At 40.4% G+C, this 13,963-nt stretch overlaps 1 protein-coding gene across 2 annotated transcripts in view; it reads right to left on the bottom strand.

The window, feature by feature from the left end:
* Positions 1-2,444: 2,444 nt before the first annotated feature.
* LOC127847432 (presequence protease, mitochondrial-like) overlaps positions 2,445-13,963 on the bottom strand; it is a 93,131-nt gene continuing 81,612 nt past the window's right edge. The window contains exons 21-25 of one of the 2 annotated variants that reach the window (XR_008033963.1): positions 13,620-13,732; positions 12,949-13,077; positions 10,892-11,006; positions 6,586-6,777; positions 2,445-2,835 (exon numbers count right to left, since the gene is read on the bottom strand). Coding sequence is in view for 1 of the 2 variants with exons in the window: in XM_052379337.1 (XP_052235297.1) it covers positions 2,736-2,835; positions 6,586-6,719; positions 10,892-11,006; positions 12,949-13,077; positions 13,620-13,732 (591 nt within the window). In the remaining variant the exon portion in view is untranslated. The remainder of the gene's footprint in view (positions 2,836-6,585; positions 6,778-10,891; positions 11,007-12,948; positions 13,078-13,619; positions 13,733-13,963) is intronic. The other variant, XM_052379337.1, reaches the window with a different exon arrangement.

The raw sequence follows: 13,963 nt of genomic DNA, 5'->3' as shown, positions 1-13,963 counted from the left end.
CATATGCTTCTATAAAGCCTATTTTGTGAAAACTTTAAAAATCTTCTTGTCCATAACCATAGGGCGTAGGGCTACCAAATTCGGTATGTAGTGACATCTAATAGTTCTCTTCTTAGTTTGTTCAAATATGCCCCTGGGGTCAAATTTGACCCTGCCCCAGGGGTCACAAAAATGAACATACGCTTAAATAAGGCCTATTTTGTGCAAACTTTAAAAATCTTCTTGTCCATAACCATATGGCATAGGGCTACCAAATTTGGTATGTAGTGACATCTAATAATCCTCTATCAAATTTGTTCAAATTATGCCCCTGGGGTCAAATTTGACCCTGCCCCGGGGGTCACAAAAATGAACATACGCTTAAATAAGGCCTATTTTGTGCAAACTTAAAAAAACATCTTGTCCATAACCTAAAGCATAGGGCTACCAAATTTGGTATGTAGTGACATCTAATAGTCCTCTACCAAGTTTGTTCAAATTATGCCCCTGGGGTCCAACTTGACCCTGCCCCAGGGGTCACAAAAATGAACATATGCTTACATAAAGCCTATTTTGTGCAAACTTAAAAAACTTCTCGTCCATAACCGTATGGCATAGGGCTACCAAATTTGGTATGTAGTGACATCTAATAGACCTCTTCCAAAATTGTTCAAATTATGCCCCTGGGGTCAAATTTGACCCTGCCCTGGGGGTCACATAAATGAACATATGCTTATATAAAGCCTATTTTGTGCAAACTTTAAAAATCTTGTCCATAACAGTATGGCATAGGGCTTCCAAATTTGGTATGTAGTGACATCTAATAGTTCTCTACTTAGTTTGTTCAAATTAAGCCCCTGGGATCAAATTTGACCCTGCCCCGGGGGTCACAAAAATGAACATATGCTTATATAAAGACTATTTTTTGCAAACTTTAAAAATCTTGTCCATAACCGTAGGGCCTAGGGCTACCAAATTCGGTATGTAGTTACATCTAATAGTTCTCTACTTAGTTTGTTAAAAATATGCCCCTGGGGTCAAATTTGACCCTGTCCCGGGGTCACAAAAATGAACATACGCTTAAATTAGGCCTATTTTGTGCAAACTTTAAAAAACTTAATGTCCATAACGGTATGGAATATGCTACCAAATTTGGTATGTAGTGACATCTAATAGTCCTCTCCCAAGTTTGTTCAAATTAAGCCGCTGGGATCATATTTGACCTTTCCCCAGGGGTCACAAAATTGAACATATGCTTATCTTGGGCCTATTTTGTGCAAACTTTAAAATCTTGTCCATAACCATTAGTCCTATTTCTACCAAATTTGGTATGTATTAAAATCTTTAAAGTTCTCTACCAAGTTTTTTTTCAAATTATGCCCCTGGGTCAAGTTTGACCCTGCCCCGGGGGTCACAAAAATGAACATATGCTTAAATAAGGCCTATTTTGTGCAAACTTTAAAAACTTCTTGTTCATAATTATAGAGCCTAGGGCTACTAAATTTGGTATGTAGTGACATCTAATAGTCCTCTACCACATTTGTTCAAATTATTCCCCTGGGCTCAAATTTGACCCTGCCCCGGGGGTCACAAAACTGAACATATGCTTATATAAAGCCTATTTTGTGCAAACTTTAAAAATCTTTCTGTCCATAACCATTGGGCCTAGGGCTACCAAATTTGGTTTGTTGTGACATCTTATAGTTCTCTACTTAGTTTGTTCAAATTATGCCCCTGGGGCCAAATTTATATATAAAAATGCTCACCCTTCCAACTTTAAGCGCCCAGTGGGACGAGGGATAGAAAGAGAAAGTCACATGCTTGAGTACATTTCACGCATTGCACGCTTTTTTCGCATAAAAAACAGTGGAGCGATACAGGGCCATCATGGCCCTCTTGTCATCTGATCTTTACTAAACTTGGTCAGAAGTTGTATCAAGACAATATCTAGGTCAAGTTCGAATATGGGTCATGCCGGGTTTAAAACTAGGTCATGCGGTCACTTAGTGCATTGCAAGGATTTAGCATGGTGTCCGCTCTCTAGTTTATGTGGCTTTCTGATTTATTTTGATATTCTAAGACATTTTTAAGCCCCTGAAGGAGGGCATATAGTGATCGGATTGTCCGTCCATCCGTCATACTATGCGTTTATATTTCGAAAAATGCTCATAACTTCTATGTTGCTTCAGATAGCAATTTCATATTTGGCATGCATGTGTATATGGACAAGGCCTTTCCATACGCACACAAATTTAGACCCCTGTTACCTTGACCTTGAACTTAGGGTCTGCGTTTAGGTTTCGAAATCTGCGTTTAGGTTTAAAAAAAAGCTCATAACTTCTACTAAGAGTTTATAGGAGGCATAAGTCATTCTATGGTGACAGCTCTTTTTGAATTCATGTTTTCTTAACAGTTTATTGGATGTGTTTGTAGATGTAAACAGATTTCAAAAGACAAACAAAAAAAATATGCATGTTTTTTATTGTTGTTTTTTCATTTTCAAACACACATTTTTTTGTTATTTGATACTGTCTTACATCAACAACTAAGGCAAGTAAACAATAGTCAAATAAATTGGATACTAACAATGAAATTTTTATTTCTTCACACTTTGCAAAGAAGATATCATCTTCACAGTCCATAATTTGAATGGATTATAACTGTTCAGGAACAGCCATTCTTCTTTGGAAGAGTCCCATTATGGCCCTGCACCTTGCTGAACCACGTGCTGTACTTATAACAGGCACTGGCACCTGCTACTCCTTGACAACCTTCCAGGATTTGTCCTCAGCTACCACACTATTACTTGGACCAAGAAATGTCAAAGATGATTCTTGTTTCCCAGCCAACAGATACCTGAAATTAAACCAGTCACACTTTGCTTGTACACATATGCAAAAAATTCCAAATCTATTACACTGCAATTTGTTGCTATCCTAAATGATTGCATACACAAGAAATTGAGCAATCGATGTGCCTATGCGCAATTGACACCATTTTATGGTAATAAGACTGCCTATGTGCAATTGACACCATTTTATGGTAATAAGACTGCCTGTGTACAATGGACATCATGTCATGGTTATAAAACTGCCTGTGTGCAATGGACACCATGTCATGGTAATAAGACTGCCTGTGTACAATGGACATCATGTCATGGTAATAAGACTGCCTGTGTGCAATGGACATCATGTCATGGTTATAAGACTGCCTGTGTACAATGGACATTATGTCATGGTTATAAAACTGCCAGTGTACTATAGACAGCATGTCATGGTTATAAGACTGCCTGTGTACAATGGGCACCATGTCATGGTTATAAGACTGCATGTGTCCAATGGACACCATGTCATGGTAATAAGACTGCCTGTGTACAATGTACACCATGTCATGGTAATAAGACAGCCTGTGTACAATGGACATCATGTCATGGTCATCAGACTGCCTGTGTGCAATTGACATCATGTCATGGTAATAAGACTGCCTGTGTACAATGGACATCATGTCATTGTTATAAAACTGCCAGTGTATAATGGACACCATGTCGTGGTTTAAGACTGCCTGTGTGCAATTGACATCATATCATGGTTATAAAATTGCCAGTGTACCATGGACATCATGTCATGGTAATAAGAATGCCAGTGCACTATAGACACATTGTCATGGTAATAAGACAGCCTGTGTGCTATAGACACCATGTCATGGTAATAAGACTGCCTGTGTGCAATGGACACCATGTCATGGTAATAATACTGCCTGCGTGCAATGGACACCATGTCATGGCAATAAGACTGCCTGTGTACAATGGACACCATGTCATGGCAATAAGACAGCCTGTGTACAATGGACACCATGTCAGGGTAATAAGACTGCCTGTGTACAATGGACACCATGTCAGGGTAATAAGACTGCCTGTGTGCAATGGACACCATGTCATGGTAATAAGACTGCCTGTGTGCAATGGACACCATGTCATGGCAATAAGACAGCCTGTGTGCAATGGACATCATGTCATGGTAATAAGACTGCCTGTGTGCAATGGACATCATGTCATGGCAATAAGACAGCCTGTGTACAATGGACACCATGTCATGTTTATAAGACTGCCTGTGTACAATGGACACCATGTCAGGGTAATAAGACTGCCTGTGTACAATGGACACCTTGTCATGGTAATAAGACTGCCTGCGTACGATGGACATCATGCCATGGTAATAAACTGCCTGTGTACAATAGACATCATATTATAATTATGACTGCCTGTGTAAATTGGACACCATGTCATGGTATTAAGACTGCCTGTGTGCAATGGACACCATGTCATGGTAATAAGACAGCCTGTGTACAATGGACATCATGTCATGGTAATAAGACTGCCTGTGTGCAATGGACACCATGTCATGGTAATAAGACTGCCTATGTACAATGGACACCATGTCATGGTAATAAGACAGCCTGTGTACAATGGACACCATGTCATGGTAATAAGACTGCCTATGTGCAATGGACACCATGTCATGGTAATAAGACTGCCTGCGTGCAATGGACACCATGTCATGGTAATAAGACTGCCTGTGTGCAATGGACACCATGTCATGGTAATAAGACAGCCTGTGTACAATGGACACCATGTCATGGTAATAAGACAGCCTATGTGCAATGGACACCATGTCAGGGTAATAAGACTGCCTGTGTGCAATGGACACCATGTCATGGTAATAAGACTGCATGTGTGCAATGGACACCATGTCATGGCAATAAGACAGCCTGTGTGCAATGGACATCATGTCATGGTAATAAGACTGCCTGTGTGCAATGGACATCATGTCATGGCAATAAGACAGCCTGTGTACAATGGACACCATGTCATGTTTATAAGACTGCCTGCGTGCAATGGACACCATGTCATGGCAATAAGACTGCCTGTGTACAATGGACACCATGTCATGGCAATAAGACTGCCTGTGTACAATGGACACCATGTCATGGTAATAAGACTGCCTATGTGCAATGGACACCATGTCAGGGTAATAAGACTGCCTGTGTGCAATGGACACCATGTCATGGTAATAAGACTGCCTGTGTGCAATGGACACCATGTCATGGCAATAAGACAGCCTGTGTGCAATGGACATCATGTCATGGTAATAAGACTGCCTGTGTGCAATGGACATCATGTCATGGCAATAAGACAGCCTGTGTACAATGGACACCATGTCATGTTTATAAGACTGCCTGTGTACAATGGACACCATGTCAGGGTAATAAGACTGCCTGTGTACAATGGACACCTTGTCATGGTAATAAGACTGCCTGCGTACGATGGACATCATGCCATGGTAATAAACTGCCTGTGTACAATAGACATCATATTATAATTATGACTGCCTGTGTAAATTGGACACCATGTCATGGTATTAAGACTGCCTGTGTGCAATGGACACCATGTCATGGTAATAAGACAGCCTGTGTACAATGGACATCATGTCATGGTAATAAGACTGCCTGTGTGCAATGGACACCATGTCATGGTAATAAGACTGCCTATGTACAATGGACACCATGTCATGGTAATAAGACAGCCTGTGTACAATGGACACCATGTCATGGTAATAAGACTGCCTATGTGCAATGGACACCATGTCATGGTAATAATACTGCCTGCGTGCAATGGACACCATGTCATGGTAATAAGACTGCCTGTGTGCAATGGACACCATGTCATGGTAATAAGACAGCCTGTGTACAATGGACACCATGTCATGGTAATAAGACAGCCTGTGTACTATAGACATGGTGTCATGGTAATAAGACTGCCTGCGTACAATGGACATCATGTCATGGTAATAAGACTGCCTATGTGCAATGGACACCATGTCATGGTAATAATACTGCCTGCGTGCAATGGACACCATGTCATGGTAATAAGACTGCCTGTGTGCAATGGACACCATGTCATGGTAATAAGACAGCCTGTGTACAATGGACACCATGTCATGGTAATAAGACAGCCTGTGTACTATAGACATGGTGTCATGGTAATAAGACTGCCTGTGTACTATGTACATCATGTCATGGTAATCTGACTGCCTGTGTACAATGGACACCATGTCATAATAAGACAGCCTGTGTACAATGGACACCATGTCATGGTAATAAGACTGCGTGTGTGCAATTGACATTTTTTTCTTGACTTCTAATTCTATTTATGATTGCCTTTGCCAATTTATTTCAAAATCCTTCCATTAATCTGAATGAATCTAGATCCACTATATTCCTACAAGGAATTTCTGTATTAACCAATTCAAGAGTCAACTGTAACATAGAGACATGAGTTGTGCAAGCCACACGTCACCCTGGCACAATATAACAGTTGTGTGTTTGTGGTTATCAAAACCTTTATAATAAGAATAATTAAGCAACCTCATTAAAGCTTATAGAATTGACAAGTATAGACAGTTGGATGATTGACTGTTCATGCCAATTATTTCTGAGGTATGGCAGACAACAGAAAAGTGTGATGGGCAAATGAACAACAGTTTTTCAATATCCACATTATCACATGCATTTAAAAATGTCCTTTAATGTAAGCAAATATGAACTTACTTATGTGTAACCTCTTGTAGCTCAGTTTTTGTGACCGCAAACAGCCTGCCCCGCGTGATCTGTCGCATCTCATTTGTAATGTTGCTTAGGAACAGCTTGTTTCCCATCTGACCAGGGGGCACTGGCTTGTCTATCTGCAACCCACACTACTACTGTACACTCACTCTGACCAGGGGGCACTGGCTTGTCTATCTGCAACCCACACTACTACTGTACACTCATCTGACCAGGGGGCACTGGCTTGTCTATCTGCAACCCACACTACTACTGTACACTCACTCTGACCAGGGGGCACTGGCTTGTCTATCTGCAACCCACACTACTACTGTACACTCACTCTGACCAGGGGGCACTGGCTTGTCTATCTGCAACCCACACTACTACTGTACACTCACTCTGACCAGGGGGCACTGGCTTGTCTATCTGCAACCCACACTACTACTGTACACTCACTCTGACCAGGGGGCACTGGCTTGTCTATCTGCAACCCACACTACTACTGTACACTCATCTGACCAGGGGGCACTGGCTTGTCTATCTGCAACCCACACTACTACTGTACACTCACTCTGACCAGGGGGCACTGGCTTGTCTATCTGCAACCCATACTACTACTGTACACTCATCTGACCAGGGGGCACTGGCTTGTCTATCTGCAACCCACACTACTACTGTACACTCACTCTGACCAGGGGGCACTGGCTTGTCTATCTGCAACCCACACTACTACTGTACACTCATCTGACCAGGGGGCACTGGCTTGTCTATCTGCAACCCACACTACTACTGTACACTCATCTGACCAGGGGGCACTGGCTTGTCTATCTGCAACCCACACTACTACTGTACACTCACTCTGACCAGGGGGCACTGGCTTGTCTATCTGCAACCCACACTACTACTGTACACTCACTCTGACCAGGGGGCACTGGCTTGTCTATCTGCAACCCACACTACTACTGTACACTCACTCTGACCAGGGGGCACTGGCTTGTCTATCTGCAACCCACACTACTACTGTACACTCACTCTGACCAGGGGGCACTGGCTTGTCTATCTGCAACCCACACTACTACTGTACACTCACTCTGACCAGGGGGCACTGGCTTGTCTATCTGCAACCCACACTACTACTGTACACTCACTCTGACCAGGGGGCACTGGCTTGTCTATCTGCAACCCACACTACTACTGTACACTCACTCTGACCAGGGGGCACTGGCTTGTCTATCTGCAACCCACACTACTACTGTACACTCATCTGACCAGGGGGCACTGGCTTGTCTATCTGCAACCCACACTACTACTGTACACTCATCTGACCAGGGGGCACTGGCTTGTCTATCTGCAACCCACACTACTACTGTACACTCACTCTGACCAGGGGGCACTGGCTTGTCTATCTGCAACCCACACTACTACTGTACACTCACTCTGACCAGGGGGCACTGGCTTGTCTATCTGCAACCCACACTACTACTGTACACTCACCATTTCCCATCTGACCAGGGGGCACTGGCTTGTCTATCTGCAACCCACACTACTACTGTACACTCACTCTGACCAGGGGGCACTGGCTTGTCTATCTGCAACCCACACTACTACTGTACACTCACCATTTCCCATCTGACCAGGGGGCACTGGCTTGTCTATCTGCAACCCACACTACTACTGTACACTCACTCTGACCAGGGGGCACTGGCTTGTCTATCTGCAACCCACACTACTACTGTACACTCACTCTGACCAGGGGGCACTGGCTTGTCTATCTGCAACCCACACTACTACTGTACACTCACTCTGACCAGGGGGCACTGGCTTGTCTATCTGCAACCCACACTACTACTGTACACTCATCTGACCAGGGGGCACTGGCTTGTCTATCTGCAACCCACACTACTACTGTACACTCACTCTGACCAGGGGGCACTGGCTTGTCTATCTGCAACCCACACTACTACTGTACACTCACTCTGACCAGGGGGCACTGGCTTGTCTATCTGCAACCCACACTACTACTGTACACTCACTCTGACCAGGGGGCACTGGCTTGTCTATCTGCAACCCACACTACTACTGTACACTCACTCTGACCAGGGGGCACTGGCTTGTCTATCTGCAACCCACACTACTACTGTACACTCACCACAAATAGACATATATCTATAACAGAATGGTGAACTGAAATAATCTAGGATACCTAGCATGTGTTAAGTTGCAATTGAATACCTGCAATAGAAACTGTGATCTGGAGACGTTGCACATTTACCTTATCTTAATTTCTGAGTCAAAAAAGGGGCATTATTCTGTAAAATTGCAGTTAAGAAATATGGAACTTGTTTGATGACCACAGGCAATGACCCAAAACTCATGTGTGATGTTCCCATAGAATACATGTAGTAAAATGGAGATATTGCGAGTTTAACTTGACCTAAGCAATAAGCAGTAATCAAAGAAGCTGATGCTGCCGATGATGACCCCGAAATTTGGGCAAGTAGGATAGCTTTATTTATTCTGGCAAATATCCAAACAAACAACCAACACACAAGCAGAAATTTTAACCAAATTAAAGCCTATTCAATTATGGTAAAGATAATTAAAATACTGTTACAACTTACACAGGTATTCCATAAGTCCAAGTAATATTTAGTAGCATAAAATTTACATAAAACCTGCTTTACTTTTATTTATTTTTTGCAATTTCATATGAATAATACATACTCCTGAAGTTCATAGGGGAAACTTTACCAAAGGCCTTACTGCTTTCTTTAAATGTTAAGACAAACAAGCTATGCCATAGATGGCCCATGCTATAACTAACAGTAACTGTACCCCGCAGTTTCGTGCACTCTACCTGCTGAAACATGGAACAAGCTATGCAATAGATGGCCCATGCTATAACTAACTTTATTATATAATTGTTTAATGCTTTTAACAATACACAGGTTGTATCAATCGTTGAAATAAAAAATCCTGTACTACGCTACTCGCTGTTTCCAATTCCGTATTACCATACTAGCCGGACTACTTCCACCCATTTAATGACGTCACATTACACGCACCGAAAATAGAAATATTTTATATTACGAAATATATTACGTAGTACATCGTGTGACGTCATTTCTGTGACAAAACACAATAGTTTTATCTAAACTCTGTAAGAACATGTCGGACGTGGTGTTTTTTAACAGTAAACTATGTGTTAACAAGGGACAAAATTGTCACAAAACCAGGTTTTCATTGTGAAAAAAAAATCTGATAAAGGGAGACAACTCAAACTGAACTTTTGAAATGAACAAACAAAATTAACCCCCTTTGTAAGTTTGTTTTAAAATAAATCTATTTTTAGTCGTGGCGACCTTGACATTGGAGATATTGACGTGATTCTTTCGTGCGACACACCGTCCCATGATGGTGAACAAATGTGCCAAATGATTTTAAAATCTCATTATGAATGACATAGTTATAGCCCAGACAAGGTCATTTATGGCTATTTTTTACCTTTGAACTCAAAGTGTGACCTTGACCTTGGAGATATTGACGTAATTTTTTCGCGCGACACACCGTCTAATGATGGTTAACAAATGTGCAAAATGATTTTAAAATCTCACAATGAACGACAAAGTTATGGCACGGACAAGCTTGTTCCGCCCGCCCGCCAGCCCGCCAGCCAGCCCGCCCGCATTCGCCAATCTAATAACCAGTTTTTTCCTTCGGAAAACCTGGTTAAAAACGTATTTTGGAGTGTGTGTTTATCATTCATAAATGTATATTTCGATAGGAATACAATAAAATAGTATGGTTTAAACTAAGCTTCGATAAAGACATGGAAGATAGAAGTAGAAGTGCATATCGTTTAAACGTTTTTGTTATAAACATCGGATTAAAGTTGTCAACTTAATTGTTAGAAAAATTGGATAAACGATGGCATTAAGGTAAGCGTGTCGGAAACCTGTGTTTTCCCGGTTCAAATGTTTACACGTTAATTTACATAAACTGTATTCATGCGCGTCTTAAATAAACTATGGCGTACCGTTTTAGTTATTGTTTTGTCAGTTTTGTAAAAGTAAAAAATACACCTGTTAACTGTTTTAGTTAGTTGTTGTATATAATAAAAGGAATATTACGCTAGTCAATTGTTCCAAGAGTTTATATCACTCTCGTGGCTTGTGCTATTTCGCATCACACTCGAGGCTCCGCCTCTCGTGTGATAAGTCATCACACAAGCCACTCGAGTGATACAAACTCTTGGAACAATTGACTAGCGTAATATTCCGTATGTACCCCGCAGTTTCGTGCACTCTACCTGCTGGAACATGGTGATCTTGGCCTCCTCCACATCTGTGTCTGTGAAGCCTCCATTGGCTGCCCATACAATGGAGTTCTCAAACGTGTCAAGGGTGGCCAGGGAGTTAGGGTCCCTATAATAGAGGGAAAATCAAGGAGTGATAGTTAATAATACACAGGTATTAGCAAAACTGTCAATATTATTGATACTATTAACAAAGGCTAATCATGTAATATTTTTTCTTATCCCTATACATATTCTTACTACAATAATGGAGTTTTCCAATAAAAAATACACGCTACTGGATAGAAATTCTGTATTTCACAGGGTGAAATTCTTCCAGTATTCAACAGCTGGAAAAGCAGACTATTTGTACATGTCATTTAATGCAAATACTTGCTCTAAGCAAAATAATATTATATTTTAAGACAAGCACAATTTACTTTTGGGATGGTCTATGTCATATGATGTATCCCTAGGGACTTGTAAAATTATTCAATTTGTATTTCATTAGAAAAAAATGTACCGATCAAAAATTACATATTTGTTTTCAATAATATATATTGCATTCGTTAAGAGGTATATCATAAATGGAATATCACATTACTGTGGTATTCCAGTGTAGTGTATCACACTCTTAGATTATGATTAGATTCAACTTCACATTATCTACTTATGCAATAAAACCCACCATAACACAATAGCCATGTAATATCACCTACGTATATTTCAACCTAAACAAAAGGATTATTGCCCTCTGTACTACATAAGAACTGCATAATTCAGCAGGTATGTTATTTTTTCACTGAGGACCGACAACTACAGGATAACTTAAAACTAAACAAACTGCTGAACATGTAAGACAAGAGGGCCTAATAGTCCTAAGTTGCTCACCTGAGACATGTAAGAATTAAGAGTTATACCAAGATTTTGTGATATTTGTGTAACAATTGTGATGTTAATAAAATAATTGTGTTTTTCATCTGTGTATCACAGCTATGTATGTGATGTGACAGTATTAGAACACATGATCTGGGATGTAATCAGAAGGGCATTGCGTTTAAGTTAATATTTGACATTATGCTGCTGTTTGTTAAGGTCCCATGTACATATAGCAGATTCTGTAACATGTAATAACCCATTTGTCACATATGAATATTCAATTATTCAGAGTACTAATACATACAAAGTCAGAAATATTCTCACCATTTCATTGTTAAAAGGATTGATAAAGTTCACATGTTGGATGCCTGTAGATCACACTCACCTGTATTTTACTGTCACTAAGATGATATCCCATGCTCAATGCCTGTAGAGCACACTCACCTGTGTTGTTATGTCACTTTGATGATATCCCATGCTCAATGCCTGTAGAGCACACCCACCTGTATTGTACTGTTAATATGATAATATCACATGTTAAATGCCTGTAGAGCACACTCACCTGTGTTGTTATGTCACTATGATGATATCCCATGCTCAATGCCTGTAGAGCACACTCACCTGTATTGTACTGTCAATATGATGATATCACATGTTAAATGCCAGTAGAGCACACCCACCTGTATTGTACTGTTAATATGATGATATCCCATGCTCAATGCCTGTAGAGAACACTCACCTGTATTGTACTGTCAATATATCACATGTCCAATGCCTGTAGATCACACTCACCTGTATTGTACTGTCAATATGATGATATCCCATGCTCAATGCCAGTAGAGCACACCCACCTGTATTGTACTGTTAATATGATGATATCACATGTTGAATGCCTGTAGAGCACACTCACATGTATTGCACAGTCAATATATCATATGCCCAATGCCTGTAGAGCACACTCACCTGTATTGTACTGTCAATATGATGATATCTCATGCTCAATGCCTGTAGAGCACACCCACCTGTATTGTACTGGCAATATATGCCATGTTTAATGCATGTAGAGCACACTCACCTGTATTGAACTGTCAATATGATGATATCACATGCTCAATGCCTGTAGAGCACACTCACCTGTATTGTACTGTAAATATGATGATATCACATGCTCAATGCCTGTAGAGCACACTCACCTGTAGGAGTAGAAGCTGAAGACCCCGTTGCTAGGCGACATCACTGCTCCTCCTCCATAGGCCCCACCCTTCTCTCGTATCTCACGGTGAAGGAATTTCCATGACAACAATCGAGATAGAACTTGTAACCTGCAGATTTTAAATTCATTATATTACAAATTTTGACAAATAGCTAAATGGTGAAGTCTTATATTGATACATCGCTATATGAAGTCTTAAATAGATACACTTTATGTACAAGTATAAAATGATTTTCTTGTACCCAATTCACATGTTTACAATGTATTAAACGGAAACAGAAAAAAAAAACACACTAGAACTAGAATACATTTTTTTTTAAATTTAAGTAACCCACTAACTATTATAAGTTATCTGAGTCAGAATATATGCATGACATAAGTAGTGTGACTTTTTTGTTTTTAACATTTTAACCTTAGCAACTTTTACATTACAATTGCATAGAACAATTTAACAAAATATGAATGAATCTTCGTCACTTATTCATACTGTTGCATTTATCATACATGTATTGACTTTAAATCAATAATACAATTGCATTATTGTTCATCACTGTTTGAAATTCAGTCCTTTCCAAAATATTGAGAACAGGATTTAACATCGAATTTCATACACACGACAGTCAGTTGCACATGTATGTGACTGCTGCTCACCGGGCAAAGTCCTCATGCATGTAGGGCACTGCCAGTACACTCTTGCTCATGTAGTTCACAGAGAATGGCAGCTCAAACTGTGTCTTCTGAGATGCTGGCCTGAAATCACCTGCCTGACATAGAAACAAGTACAGATTAATCACTTGGATACAACAGTCTAACCTTCTCCAATAGAGACCATTCAAGTGAAGTGGTCTTTGTGGGCTTTATTCACTGGTTGTCTTTGTTCACAGGATAAATTAAAACTTTTCAAAATATGCTAGTAGTCTTTTAACAGGTACCATATCTATGTATGTGCTCATTTGTTTAAATGTTTTAATACTAAAGCATGTTTAATGTAAACA

This window comes from Dreissena polymorpha, chromosome 10, assembly GCF_020536995.1.
Source record: "Dreissena polymorpha isolate Duluth1 chromosome 10, UMN_Dpol_1.0, whole genome shotgun sequence".
Lineage (NCBI taxonomy): Eukaryota > Metazoa > Mollusca > Bivalvia > Myida > Dreissenidae > Dreissena > Dreissena polymorpha.
The sequence above is the reverse complement of the archived record's forward strand: the minus strand, read 5'-3'. Positions and strand labels throughout refer to the sequence as shown.